General features: G+C 30.9%; 2 protein-coding genes across 3 annotated transcripts in view; one reads left to right on the top strand and one right to left on the bottom strand.

The window, feature by feature from the left end:
- The window catches only part of LOC105154427 (calcineurin-binding protein cabin-1), a 17,961-nt gene extending 3,725 nt beyond the window's left edge, over window positions 1–14,236 (top strand). Inside the window, exons 7-19 of the mRNA XM_011069941.2 lie at window positions 24–148; window positions 2,771–2,963; window positions 3,035–3,188; window positions 3,290–3,437; window positions 3,508–4,272; window positions 4,344–4,719; window positions 4,826–5,698; window positions 5,831–6,104; window positions 6,242–6,495; window positions 9,815–9,978; window positions 10,708–10,978; window positions 11,600–11,734; window positions 11,822–14,236. Coding sequence (XP_011068243.2) covers window positions 24–148; window positions 2,771–2,963; window positions 3,035–3,188; window positions 3,290–3,437; window positions 3,508–4,272; window positions 4,344–4,719; window positions 4,826–5,698; window positions 5,831–6,104; window positions 6,242–6,495; window positions 9,815–9,978; window positions 10,708–10,978; window positions 11,600–11,734; window positions 11,822–13,621 — 5,532 coding nt within the window. The 3' untranslated portion in view covers window positions 13,622–14,236. The remainder of the gene's footprint in view (window positions 1–23; window positions 149–2,770; window positions 2,964–3,034; window positions 3,189–3,289; window positions 3,438–3,507; window positions 4,273–4,343; window positions 4,720–4,825; window positions 5,699–5,830; window positions 6,105–6,241; window positions 6,496–9,814; window positions 9,979–10,707; window positions 10,979–11,599; window positions 11,735–11,821) is intronic.
- On the bottom strand, window positions 6,502–11,593 carry LOC105154426 (nucleoside hydrolase). Of its 2 annotated transcripts, none has more exons than XM_011069940.2 (6): window positions 11,015–11,593; window positions 9,633–9,717; window positions 9,005–9,200; window positions 8,024–8,195; window positions 7,676–7,914; window positions 6,502–7,594 (listed from the first exon to the last, which is right to left on the bottom strand). In XM_011069940.2, exons 2-6 carry the CDS (start codon window positions 9,692–9,694, stop codon window positions 7,280–7,282), a joined length of 984 nt encoding a protein of 327 aa, XP_011068242.1. In that variant the 5' UTR covers window positions 9,695–9,717; window positions 11,015–11,593; the 3' UTR covers window positions 6,502–7,279. The 2 variants fall into 2 exon arrangements, with proteins under 2 accessions (XP_011068242.1, XP_087264316.1); XM_087408190.1 differs by lacking the exon at window positions 11,015–11,593 and adding an exon at window positions 10,719–10,845.
- Window positions 14,237–14,318: the final 82 nt, after the last annotated feature.

Raw genomic sequence — 14,318 nt, forward strand, 5'->3', positions numbered from 1 at the left:
ACTATAGATACGAATTTTTTTAGTTGTTGAACCGTCTGCATGAAATGGAAAATAAAAGCCTAAATCCATGTATTATGCTTCTAAATTGTAAAAATAATTCTCAAATTAGTGCCAAACTGGTAAAGAAAAAGTTGACATCAATTCAAAGGTATTTATTTATATTAATGTATATTATTGTAGATATATATATATATATATATATATATATATATATATATATATATGAAAAAAAAGAGCATAAAGAACCACAGCACAAGATGTAGTTAGTGATATTTAATTATTTTTGCATTACGAATTACAATAAAAACATTAAACGTTTCGGCCACAATCTGGCCATCTTCAGTAAAATTAATAATATTCTTAAGACGCAGAGTTACATTAAGTTGGAATCAAATTCAACCTCCTCGTGCGTTATAATTGTAAAGATCGTGTTTGTATCAAAGCGACGCTGCTTCATATAATAATGTTAGAACGTCAGAAGTCATGTAGTAAAAAGTGTAGAACGAGAATTTCCAGATTCTAATTTACAATAATTTATTTTATTATTAATATCTTTTAAAACGGAGTATAAAACAAAGGAAACATTACCTGTTTTACAGCAAAATAATCGATGAATTACAAGTATATTCATTTCACAGATAGAAATTTGTCGTGACACTATGTGTTGTTATTGGTCGTATCACATATTTTTCCGCTATTTACATGAGTCAAATAGTTTAGAAAGTTCTAGAATTATTTATTAAGTGCGAGAGAGATCTTTCTTTAGAAAAGGAAGATAAACATCAGGCAAACCTTCAGTATCACTTTGTTTATTGATCCCACTTATTTGGTTTTTAATGTGTATCATTTCTGAAATTCTTCGTTTCATCAATGATTATTCTGTATCTAAAATTTTAATGTTATCCCAATCAAAATCATGCATTTCATTCACACGGTGACGTGAAACAACTGATATCTCAGAAGTAGATTTCTTAATATCAGTCTTGTGTTTTTTAATACGAGTTTTTAATTTTCTCTTAGTTTGGCCAACATATGATGATTCGCAATTCAAACAATTAATTTTATAAACTACCCCACAATGGTCATCCTTAAGTAAGGGATCTTTTCCTGTTTTAATAATTGTATTTAATTCATCGGTTTATAAGCTATATTAAACCCATGAATATATGCAAGTTTTTTGAATTTTTCAGAAACCTTACTTAAGTGTAAGGTATCGTAAAAAATTTTTTCTTGTTGGCATCATAATCATTATTATTTACTTCACAATTTTTTTCTGGATTAGTTCTATTTTCCAAAATTTTTATTCTATTGTTAATCGTCGAAAATACGAATTTGAGAGGATAGCCATTATTGAGAAGAGTGTGAATTAAATCCGAAATGTTCTTTTCATGAAATTTTGGATGGGACAACATTAAAATTCTGTCCAATGATTACTCCCTTTTTATGTGCTAATGGATGATTCGAAAAATAATTTAAATATCTCCCCGAATTAGTCGGTTTTTTATACATATCAAAGATGATGCTTCCTTCTTGAATCATTATTTTAACGTCCAAAAAATTGATACCATTTTCATCGCCAAAATCAACCGTAAATCTAAGTCTGTCGTGGTATGAATTAAATAAATCTAGAACCTCCTCAACCTTTTCCTCATGTACAGCTAACACAATGTCATCGACATATCGCAAATAAAACAGAGAGATGATATTATTAGTAGTGAAAATTTCTTGTTCTAAGTCTTGTAAGACTATATTCGCTAGTATAGGCGATAGAGGAGAGCCCATCGGCATGCCAAAGAAATCTACTTCTGAGATATCAGTTGTTTCACGTCACCGTGTGAATGAAATGCATGATTTTGATTGAGATAACATTAAAATTTTAGATGCAAAACAATTATTGATGAAACGAAGAATTTCAAAAATGATACACATTAAAAACTAAATAAGTGGGATCAATAAACAAAGTGATACTGAAGGTTTGCCTGATGTTTATCTTCCTCTTCTAAAGAAAGATCTCTCTCGCACTTAATAAATAATTCTAGAACTTTCTAAACTATTTGACTCATGTAAATAGCGGAAAAATATGTGATACGACCAATAACAACACATAGTGTCACGACAAATTTCTATCTGTGAAATGAATATACTTGTAATTCATCGATTATTTTGCTGTAAAACAGGTAATGTTTCCTTTGTTTTATACTCCGTTTTAAAAGATATTAATAATAAAATAAATTATTGTAAATTAGAATCTGGAAATTCTCGTTCTACACTTTTTACTACATGACTTCTGACGTTCTAACATTATTATATGAAGCAGCGTCGCTTTGATGCAAACACGATCTTTACAATTATAACACACGAAGGTTGAATTTGATTCCAACTTAATGTAACTCTGCGTCTTAAGAATATTATTAATTTTACTGAAGATGGCCAGATTGTGGCCGAAACGTTTAATGTTTTTATTGTAATTCGTAATGCAAGAATAATTAAATATCACTAACTACATCTTGTGCTGTTCTTTATGCTCTTTCTTTTCATATTTTTGAAATTATAACCACATTCATTTTTTACATTTTTGATATATATATATATATATATATGTGTGTTAAATCTATATGAAAATAAAGAGTTTTCTATGCATCCGAACAGCCGATGTAGGCTCTGATGGACTTTTTTTATATTTTTCACTGATAGATTCTTTCGAGCCTCATTTTGTATATTTATTTAAATCTATGTATTAAAGATACTACGACTTAATTCTGTATTATAGAGGTCAAAAATTAGGTGAGATTCAACATCTTTATGAGGAAAAGAAATATGCAGAATTGGCTTGCATATTACAGGATACTTTTAAATTTGCTAAACAGAGACACAAACTGTTGGGAACTAATGAAATTATCGTCGACAGAGTTCGACAATTAAACATGTTACTTGATAGCTTGTGGCAACTTCAACAATATGAAGTAATAATATAAATATGTATATATTATATGTATATATAAAAATAGATTTTTAATAATACCAATACTTTCAGGAATGTTATGTCTGGGCAGAAGCTTGTCTGAATGAATCATGGCAAAATTACTTGAATTCGTCTGACGAAACTGAACAGAAGAAATGGACGAGTTCTGTTGTAACAGCACTTGAGAAATTAGAAGCTTGTACAATCGAAGCCAGTGTTTTTATTGGTAAGATCACAATCTTTATATGTCAATGGGATTCTTATAATATAACATTATTACGCTAATTTATACGTTAATATATTATGCTAATTTTATTATAATTCTAGTAAAATATCTATCAGAACCTCGTCTATCGAGATTGGTACAAAATTTAGTTCACATCGTTTGCCATCAGTTGGATGTACCAGAAAGTGCTGTGGAGATGCCATTGGAGACTGTTCTACCTTGGATCTTGTTACATTACATTCTGCAATAGTAAGTTTTACCAAGAAATGTATATGTGACGTTATCATATATATATTGTATGAAATTAATTTGCTAATAGCAAAGAAGATAAGGAGAGGGCAAAGACAGAGCCGTATAAAAATAAATCGCACAGTTCTCATAATTCCGAATCGGATGATGAAGATGACGGCATTCCACCGTCTATCATGATTTTATTCACTGCTCATGAATTTATCGGTAGACATTCATGGTGTTGTTTCAATGAAGCGAAACTCTTATTTTTCATTATGAATCTTATCATACCGCATCTCGAAACCCCTCTGTATGTTTCTATCAAGAATAGACTTACGAAATATTTGGAACAGATATTCTATTGCTTATACGGTCATCCAAATAGAGTGAACAAAGTACGACCAAAATATCTTCAGGATCACGGAGTACCGCAAATGGAATTAACCTGGGATGGAGCGCAGCTGTTGTTTGATTTTTATAAACCGAAACAGCTGCCAAACTTTCAATCTCCCAGAGTTCTTTCCATCAGCATGGATACGGAGATACTGTTCAAGAGAATAATTAAATTAGTTCCTCAGGAAAGCGATCCGAATCAAATAGTAGACGAAATGACGGCATATATAACCGGTGCGAAAGACAAAATGCCGAGCGTAATGAAACCTTTACCGCACTCGATATCCACCATTTACTATTTGTTGGGTGATTTTTATTTTAAAAACAGTAAGTGGGAACACGCATGCCGGTATTATCTATTAGATTTGTGTTTATATCCAAAGGGATTAAATTCATGGGCAGGTTTAGCTATGGCAACAGGTAGCATAATAGAGAATTGGTTGAACAGTTACAGACCTGTGTAAGTAGTGTTTTCTAAAGTTTATTTATGTGTTACACCTTAGACATAATATATGTCCTTGATTTTTTTAGAGGAAAGGATAAATTTCTCAATAAGGCAAAAATGGCACAGTCGAGTTATCAACATGCTATCGAGCTAGCGCCTGGTCATTCTGTAATTTGGACAGAATACGGGAATTTTGTTTACATGGTTCATTCGTTTTGTTCGCGATTGCTCAAACAAGAGACCGATACGTTAAGTATGGAGAGATTTGAAATTTTGGAAACTAGAAAAGAAGAGATGCTGAAGATTGCAGATCAGTGTTTTGAATCTGCTAACAGGATATGTCAAACTATCGAAGAACCATCCATACAGCATGATGAAAGATGGCTTTATCAATACATGCTTGGTAAAGTTGCAGAGAAGAAAAATCAGGATCCTCCTGTATTCTTAGAACATTACACAAAGGTTAATTATTATGTTTCTTACATATTATTTCTTATATATATATTATTTATTATATATTTTTTATATGTAATATTTGATACTGATTAATACCGATATCTAATTTTAGGCTAGTGAATTATTATATGATAATAATGCTCAATATCCACGTAGAATAAGCCACAAGAGTCCACAAAATCTGTCTATAGAAGCCCTAGAAGTTCATTATCGCATTCATGCGAGTATATTGAAATATTTGGAACAACACGAGGGAAAACCACTGAAGAAATCATTAGGTCAATTGTTTCATTGGCATCTTAAAAACTGCTCCGAAGGGCCCTTTATGACGTATCAACCTAAACTTAACGATAAAAAAAAAGAAGAGAACGATATTGAGAAAAGTATTACAAAAGAGGTAGACAGTACAGCGGATGCGGATAAAAATGCAGTATGTCAACGCTCAAATAGTATTGAAGAGATAGAAGTCATAGATAAGTCAAACAAAATCTCTGATATTAAGTCTACAGAATTAGGAAAGTCTGAAAGTCGTAAACGATGTCCTGATGAACTGTCACATGACAATACAAAAAGAATAAAGTTAAGTAGTATCTCACATTTACAATTAATGCAGGACGTCGTAGCCTTAATAGATGATTTAATTACCAAAGTTTGCGATATGGTGTCACAAAAGGATAAAAGCGATGACATAATGATCATATCTAGTGATGAAAGTAATGAGACAAAATTGCAAAAAAAGAAATTAGAGAACAAGAGTGCCGATAAAATGAAATCACAGTCAAAAACCGAGGAAATCAAGAAAAGTTCAGTAAATATATTGACAGTTGATTCTGTACGAAGGACTGATGATGTACAGGATTTAATGGATGCTCTCATGAAACAGGCAATGGAAATTAGCCAAGAAACCCAGCAATCTTCAGCAGATGATGAGGATACCAGAAGATTCGATGGCAAATGGTTACAAAATGAAGACTTGCAATCTACTGTGTGTTTGTTATGTTTTTATATATTTTATTAATATATAAATTTTAAACATTAATTGATGTGTGTGTGTGTGTGTGTGTGTGTGTGTGTGTGTGTGTGTGTATGTGTGTGTGTAATTAATTTTAATATACAGGAAAAGGAAAATAAAGACAAAGAAGACAGGAGAAAAACACAAGCCAATGCGAATGAAGAAATGACTTTAAGTAGAAGGGGCTCTCAAGAAAGCACCACAACGACACAAACCACAACTACGACTACGGAGACAAATAATTCGAGCTCTAGTAGTAGCGAAGAATCTAGCAGTAGCGATGATAGTTCTGACAGCGATAGCTCTAGCGATAGTGATAGCGACTCTGTCGACAGCGACGCGGACAAAAAGAAGAAAGATTCTAATAATATAGAAGATGGTAAAGAAGTATATTATGTCTGTTTAATTATTATAGAAATTAATTAATTTTTATAATATATATTTGCAAGCGTTATATTTTATTAGTGTACAAAAATTAGTATAATTTGTATTTGATATTTATATTTTAAATTCTAGAGGAACAGATGCCAGAAGAAGAAGTAGCGACATTAATCGCGTATTGCTTAGCTGGTTTGGAACAGTGTATATTAAGATTCGCAGAACATCACAAGTCATTTTATAGACTTTCACACTTCTTCTTTAATAATAAAAAGGCAAAGGATATCGTAAAGTGTAAGGAACTTTTATTAGGAACATATACTTGTCAATTCTATCCTGGACAAACTTTTCAAGGACTTTTTGCCGAGAAAAGAAGTACCAACTTTTTTAATGTAAGTATTTCTTATAATTGTATATGCATAATACACTTAACATGAAATATACATTATATATAATACATAATATAGAATGTTAGAGAAATATTCAAAATAATAAGTAAATAAATGATATTTTAATTATTAATTAATCTTACAATTTAAATCAATATTTAATCTAAATAATTTAGAACAGTGATGCATAACTTTTTAAAATTGAGATAGGCAAAATTTTACAGGCATGTCTATTTCGGCAGTGTGCACGCGCGTGTATGTATATATACATAATAATCAGATTTTATTTAATTCATATAATTTACTATATTCTTATACAATTTATCCGTATATGCTTATACATATACATATATAAATAGATAAAAAAATTTTATTATAATATCAATGAAATTATAAATGCCTGTATAATTTCTTTATTGATATTAAGATTTTTTTATTTATTTATTTTGATGATTGTTTTTGCACGTTCTGTTGTTCTGTACACATTATGTAAAAATAACTACCAGAATGATTAACTTTGAATTTTATGTCATTAATAAGAAAATTAAAATATTAAGATAATTTATAAAAATCAAATATTTACAAATATGTCATTTATTTATAAAGTATAAGCTATATTTTCAAATATAAATTCTTAAAGATTTTTTGCATTTCAAATGAAACTGTTAAATTGTATATAATACACACACACACACACACACACACACATATACGCATATTATTTTGATTATTATTAGTCATATAAAATAAAAATAACTTTATATTTCGGCTATGAACCGATAAGTCACTAAATTAATTTAGAAAGATATTGTAATACTATATTTGTAAATGCTTCTTTATCAAAAGATTCTACCACTTTTGCATTATGTATATGGCTATTAGAATTTATGACAACTGAACCTCTTGCATCACCAACAAGTACTAGCTTTAAATTAACTTCAGAATATTGTGTTATTATCTCCGGTTGTAATGCAATTGCCATGGTGATACCATCTGCTGGTGCCCACATGTTATTATCTTTTTCTATAGCCTTTCTATTAGCTTGTTCCAAAAAACTTCCAATAGGTTTATCCAAATTATTTATAAGACTTATATACTCCTCCTGTTTGAATGAAATTCTATTATTTAAATATCAATGTAACACTCAAGTATTTATACATATTGTACTTATAGATATTATTACTTGTGAAAAGATATGAGAATATACTGCGTCTGTAGGAACTATAATACTAGGTTTATTGACATTATTTAACGCCATCCAATCACTTTCTGGATCTTGTTTAAAATTAAATTCAGTCTTATTAGTCTTGAGACTTGCTCCCATTATGATATGTTGTTTTGTTAAATTTAGAAAATTGGGTTCTAATGCAATTGCCGTAGCAATTGTTGTTAGAGGTCCAAGAGTGATTATAGTTATTTCACCTACAAAAATAGAAAAAATTAGATACGTATATATCAAATTAATAGAGATTTCATAAAGTTAAAGAGAGTATTGTGTGTATAATTTTTTTTTGTAATAAAAATAATTAACCTGGATATTTTTTCACTAAATCTACATACGCTACAGAAGCATGTTTCGATCTGTCGATTTTTACAGTTATTTCTTGGGTAAAATTAAAATCTCCAAATCCATCATCACCAAAGAAATTATCAAATTCATATTTATTTATTAATGGTTTGTCGGCACCAGCATATACAAGTTTCTGCCAAGTTTTGAATAAATTATTGTTATATATATAGGGTGTTTCAGCAATAGTTGGCCAAACTCTAAGAACATATTCCGCTCGTTGTAAAGATGATAAAAAGTCATAAATATGGCTTCCTTTCCAAGTTATAAACATTTTTTTATTTTATACTTATATCTATATTTTATTTTATACTTGTATCTATATTTTGTTTTATACTTATATCTATATTTTTATTACAGAAATTGCTGGAAATAATTTCCTTCTCGATGCATGCAGCATGTTTTCGCATATAGCGATAATACGATTTCGAAGTACTTCTACAATAGCAACAGGAGTATCATACGAGTGTCTTAAGATGTCCCCATAAATAAAAATTCAAAGGATTCAAATCGGGAGAATGTGCAGGCCAAGCAATGGGTCTTAAAAATACGAAATACTCCGAGAATTTTTGAACGTCTTCGACAATCCATGCGACGTCGATGCGAAACATGCCATCGATGCGGAAGGAAATCATTTCCAGCAATTTCTTGAATGAAAATATAGATATAAGTATAAAATAAAATATAGGTGTAAGTATAAAATAAAAAAATGTTTATAATTTGGAAACGAAGGATTTCCGAATCCATGTTTATGATTTTTTTTTAATCCTTACAATAAGTGGAATATGCTTTTAAAGTTTGGCCAACTATTTCTAAAACACCCTGTGTACACACACACACACGCACATATTATATATGTAGATATTATATGAAATCTTTAAATATTGTAAACTATAAAAAAGTTTGAATATATATGTTAAAAATATTTTATCGTTAAATGCTTACTTTTTTGTCAGCAACTGTTAAGATTTTTAACATGTTCATTGATGTATTTTCTAAATATGCGTTACCATACGAGACAGCTATGGCTAAAATTTCGATATCATGAGTTTTAGCTTCGTACATGAGAGCTAGCATTAATGCTAGAGCGTCATCTCCTCCGGGATCTGTGTCTATCAGAATTTTACGTGGAGCTTTTCGACTGTTTTACAAAAAAATACTTTTATTTACTTTACAAATACGATTATATATTTCGATATTATTTTATTATATCAAAAGTATTTGCATTTAAATACTTCGACTATTTAAATTTATAACATGATAAGATAGAAAACTTTCCTCACATTTATTATTTTCGTGAATAAATAAAGATTAATATATAACGATCAATTGAATAAAACTAATATGAATAATATATAAATCAAAATAATATATAAATCCTGTTATTTTCTCTTCACATATATTATGGAAATATTTAGTCGGTATAATATACGTCCTTCAAATCGCGTTATAATATACGTTCTTCAAAAACATTTGTGTTTAAAACAATTCAAAACAATTCAAAAACAATTGTTATTATTGTTGATAACACAATTATACTTTCTCTAATTTGAATAATATATTTAATTATTACCTGATAACAAAACAAAGTAGACATAGCGTTAATATAATTCCAAAGATATTAATCATAGTCATTTTTCTTAATTATTTAATGAGGCCTGTAATTATAATATATAAAATTAATATGTTACAAAGCTGTTGGAACAATTTTTTTAAATATCATTGATATGACAGTATATAATATTTGTTTTACAGGGGGTGTGGCACATTCCGGTCAATGAAATTGACAGACCTGGAAGCTTTGCTTCACATATGTCGAAGTGTGTGACGTTACTCATGCAAGTACTAAAAGAGAGTAACGACAGTAAAATGTTAATGCAATTGTGCATACAGCTTGGAAAGATTCCAGATTCAGACAAGTAAAATTAATTAAGAATATTTATAAAGTAAAACTTAGAACGTCATCATTTACTCTTTTATTAATATTACAGCATAACAAGAATTATGCGATAAGAGATGATGGACGATATAAATAATACAGGGTGCGTCACCAAAATCCAGACAAATTTAAATTGAAATGAATTTAAATTTGTCTGGATTTTGGTGACGCATATACATAATACTTTTTTTATATAATATAATTTTAATACAATCTCATTATTCTTATTATTTTTATTTACTTCTACCGTTAATTTATTATTACAATTTATACTTGCTAACAGAAACATGTTCGTCCTTATACACACATACGGTTCGGAGGAGCACATTTTTGTTAACTATAATCGTTTGTTTGATTTCCTCTCAATTTGGAGCGAGCTTTATAGTTAATTTGCGTCCAAATGCGAATTTTACTTGATCTCTTATGTTTTTTATCTATGTTATAACTCTATTGTTAATTACCGTTGTTAATTTATTTTGTCACACTAACTTATTTGTCACATTGAAAATAATCTAACTAGGATCGAAATGTTTGTTTTGTTCACCTTCTGATTGTCAAATTATATTTTACGTTTTTAATTTATGACATAGTTTTATTCCAAAAAAAAAAAAAAAATTTTAACTACTCATACAGTTTGTCAATTTATGTTTCAGGCTCGTAGCCTTTTTTCCTTTTTACTTATTTTAATACAATCTTTTTCTGTTTCTAGGAAATACTTGCGTGATTCTGAGAGAGAACAATTATCCCGACAAGCTCTGACACTTTGTCAACAGTCGCTCAGAAGCAGAGTTCAAACAATGGGCTCAACAAGTACAATCGACAGTGTACATCACATTAGAACAGACGCTAGAACACAAGTATTACTTGATGTATATGAAACATATCAACTTGTCCAGAAACATTTTCAGGGCAAAGAGTCAACTATACAAATGTTTGCAACATTGTTGACAGATACGTATAAGATGTACATAGGAAATAAAGTAAGTAAATCTTATAGAAAAATATACTATTTGTACCAATATTCACAGGCGAAATTAGTGCTATCTACATTCTGCTCAATGTACTTTGCACATAGTAAAACATAAGCTTATACTTCTTATATACTTCTTATATACTTTCTTATATACTTCTTATCTCTTATTTTTTATCTTCTTATCCCTTATCTTTTAATTTCTTTTTCATTTTTTTTTTTGTTAACTGATACTTGCGCAACTGTTATAATTCGTCATTGATAATGACACGCAATTAAATTGATATCCAATTGTAAATATTGGTGGAATAAAATGTTTATTAAAAATAACATTATTGCTATAAATTATAGAAGGCTATGTATAAATATTACGTTGTAAGAAAAAATTTCTTTTCAAAGAGCCAACTAATTATGAACTATTAAATATATAAATTATTATTTTTTTATCTGTATTGCAATATTCATACGATATTATAGAATATTATATCGTAATATTATTTTACATTGGAAGACATCTTTTTCAGTTTTAAATACTATTTATTATAAACTATCATTTCTTGTTGTATTTATAATAATTATTGGATAAAAATCACGACAATTTCAATAATTGCGCTTTTATGTTGCTTTCTAGAATTTGGAAGGAAATGTTTTGGAGATTGCTATTAAGTGTTGTCAACGTCAGATACAAGCAAACAAACTCGCATCTATTAATAATAGTAATAGCTCTCACGTTCAGCTCTCACCTCAAGTTGCCCCTACTATTTCGGTAAATAAATCATCTTATTATTGTAGTTGTCAACATGTAACTTAATTATAACCAAATTAATATCTTCAAATTAATATGTCGTTACAGGCACCTACACCACAAGTGCCGGTGAATTCAACGTCCCCGCAAACATTGCAGAATCGCAAACTGCACAGAAATTTGACATCTACCGGACGTCCGAGAGGACGTCCACCAAATGTTAATAAATACTTGCAACATGCTCTACAACAAAGTGGCAACGTGATGAATCAGTTCAGTTCCAAGAGTAACTTTGCGAATTACATGGGTGCGTCCGGGCCAAGTCGTTCTCTGATAAATCCTTATTTCATGAATCCGTTAGTTGACGCAAACATGTTATCGGCTTTATTAGCCAGCGGACTAAACAGCAATATGATGGATCCTATAGCGGCTATGACCTATTTAAATCAAGTAGGAAGTTATCAAGATATCCTCAGGCAATATCAAAACAACTTATCGTCATTGACCAATCTTGCTAGCGGTTTAAACAATCCTGGTACCACTATAACCAGCATGAGCAATGTTTCGACAATGAGTACATCCAGCTCTAATATCAATACTTCAAGTAACATTGCCAATTTAAATAGTATAAAAGGTTCCTTAGATCCTATGACAGCGTCAGTGCAACAATTACTGAATTTAAGTAATTCTACAGCATCAACTTCGCGACCGGCACCCATGTACCATCAAGCGACGGCTAAGACTAGCACAACTATGTCACTAGCAAAGGACCGACCTAATATATCTATAACACCAGTTAGCACGTCGATGAGCCAGCAGCCTCATCACAAAACGTCGAAGCCGCCCAGCAAGCAACCGAGCTCACAGACTGAGCCAGTGTTACCCGTCCACATTCCTAAATCGCTTCAGATATCGCCAACGAAACCGGTATTACACTCGTCAAATACGACGGCGCAAGTATCCTTGCTCAAACCATCCATCATTCAACAGGTAAAGAGCAGTCCGCCTAAACAGATGACCGCGCCGCAGATACGAGTCTCAAAATCCTTGACTGAGCCGCAACCCGCGCACAATTCATCGTTGTCGCATTCGCCTTTGAAAAACAGCGGTAATACCGTAACCACGAATCCGATCGCGACCATGTCACACGTTCCCCACACGTCCATGGGTGCGCCGGTGATCATGAAACAACAGCAAGCATTACCCATGAACTTACCGAATGTATCGCGTTCCGGTACGTCGTTACAGCATAAATTATTGTCAAAAAAAAACTCGCGACCTTATTCAACGCAAACGAACGTTCAGAATCATCCTATGAGGAAAGCAAAGCCAGCCAAAACGGCGGCGATGTCAGTGCCGATGTCTGGCAATTTTCCAAACCTGTTAAATGCAATGCCATCAGCAAGTTCCGTCACGATGCCGCAACCGCCTTTTATACCTCCAGAATTAAGCGGCATTTCGGTGAGTGCCGTCGGTTCACAACCTGTTGGTATTAAAACCGCGGCTGCGGCTGCAACCGCTAAGTATCATAGCTACAAGAAATCCATTAGCAAGCCGAAATCAACTGCGACGCCAGCGATAGAGGTGCCAAGTTCATTACCGGCTTCATTTTCTTCCGGCAGTTCAGTCGAAGCACTCTCAATGCTGTCGCAATTACAACAGCACTCTCACCTGGAAATAATACCACAGCAGAAAGCGCCGTTAAAGTCAAACATTGATTATAAAACTCTTTCATCTTCCGTGAATGTGGTGCCATCGAAAGTCCCAGAGACCTTAAGATCGTCGACAACCGCCGACTGTATATCTATGTATGATTTACCTAGAGGAAAAACTGCTAACGTTTCAAACAAAAAGACACAAGATAAGCTCCTTACTGATAACGTCGAAATTATAACATTAGATGATTAAGAATCGCTCAAATAAATCACGTTTGTTGCGATTATTTTGCGTAATCATTTTTCAAGGAGTACTTGCAGTTATCTGCTTGAAAATGATATCTTGCAATGGAATGACAAACTATATTCGCGTAATAGTGATGTTGTTTTAGCGGAAAATTTTACAAAGTTATTTTAGTTTAGGTATGAGAAAATAATTTCGGAAAATTTTTCATTGACTGAATTATGTGTTTTATATGCATTTCGTATAAACTCGATTTCTAATTATTAAATTATATAAAAATGCATAAACCAAATATATGTAAAGTTATTTACCGAATTCCAATATCAATGAATTGAATGTAAGGCTGAGTTACGTAATATATATGAAATTTGTTTTTCTTTAAAATTTTTATATATAAGGAGCAAATTATATAATTATTTGCGACATGTATATTGTCTTTTGTATATATAAGTATTCATTGTAAAACTTTTTGGTTCCAATATGAACGAAAGATTATTCTGTAACGCTGTAATTAGTCATATTTAATTATACTTAATTTTTTTATTGGAAAATAATATAATGGAAAATGTATAAATATTGTAAGACATAAATTTACATATTAAAGTCGATCATTCTTTTTTATAATTTTCTCGTATAACTCTGATTAATTTTTCATTACTTGAGAATCAATCACGTAACTTTTTCCTTGAAAAAAGTGAAAATTTTT

Source organism: Acromyrmex echinatior, chromosome 7, assembly GCF_024713525.1.
Source record: "Acromyrmex echinatior isolate Ae372 chromosome 7, ASM2471352v2, whole genome shotgun sequence".
Classification (NCBI taxonomy): domain Eukaryota; kingdom Metazoa; phylum Arthropoda; class Insecta; order Hymenoptera; family Formicidae; genus Acromyrmex; species Acromyrmex echinatior.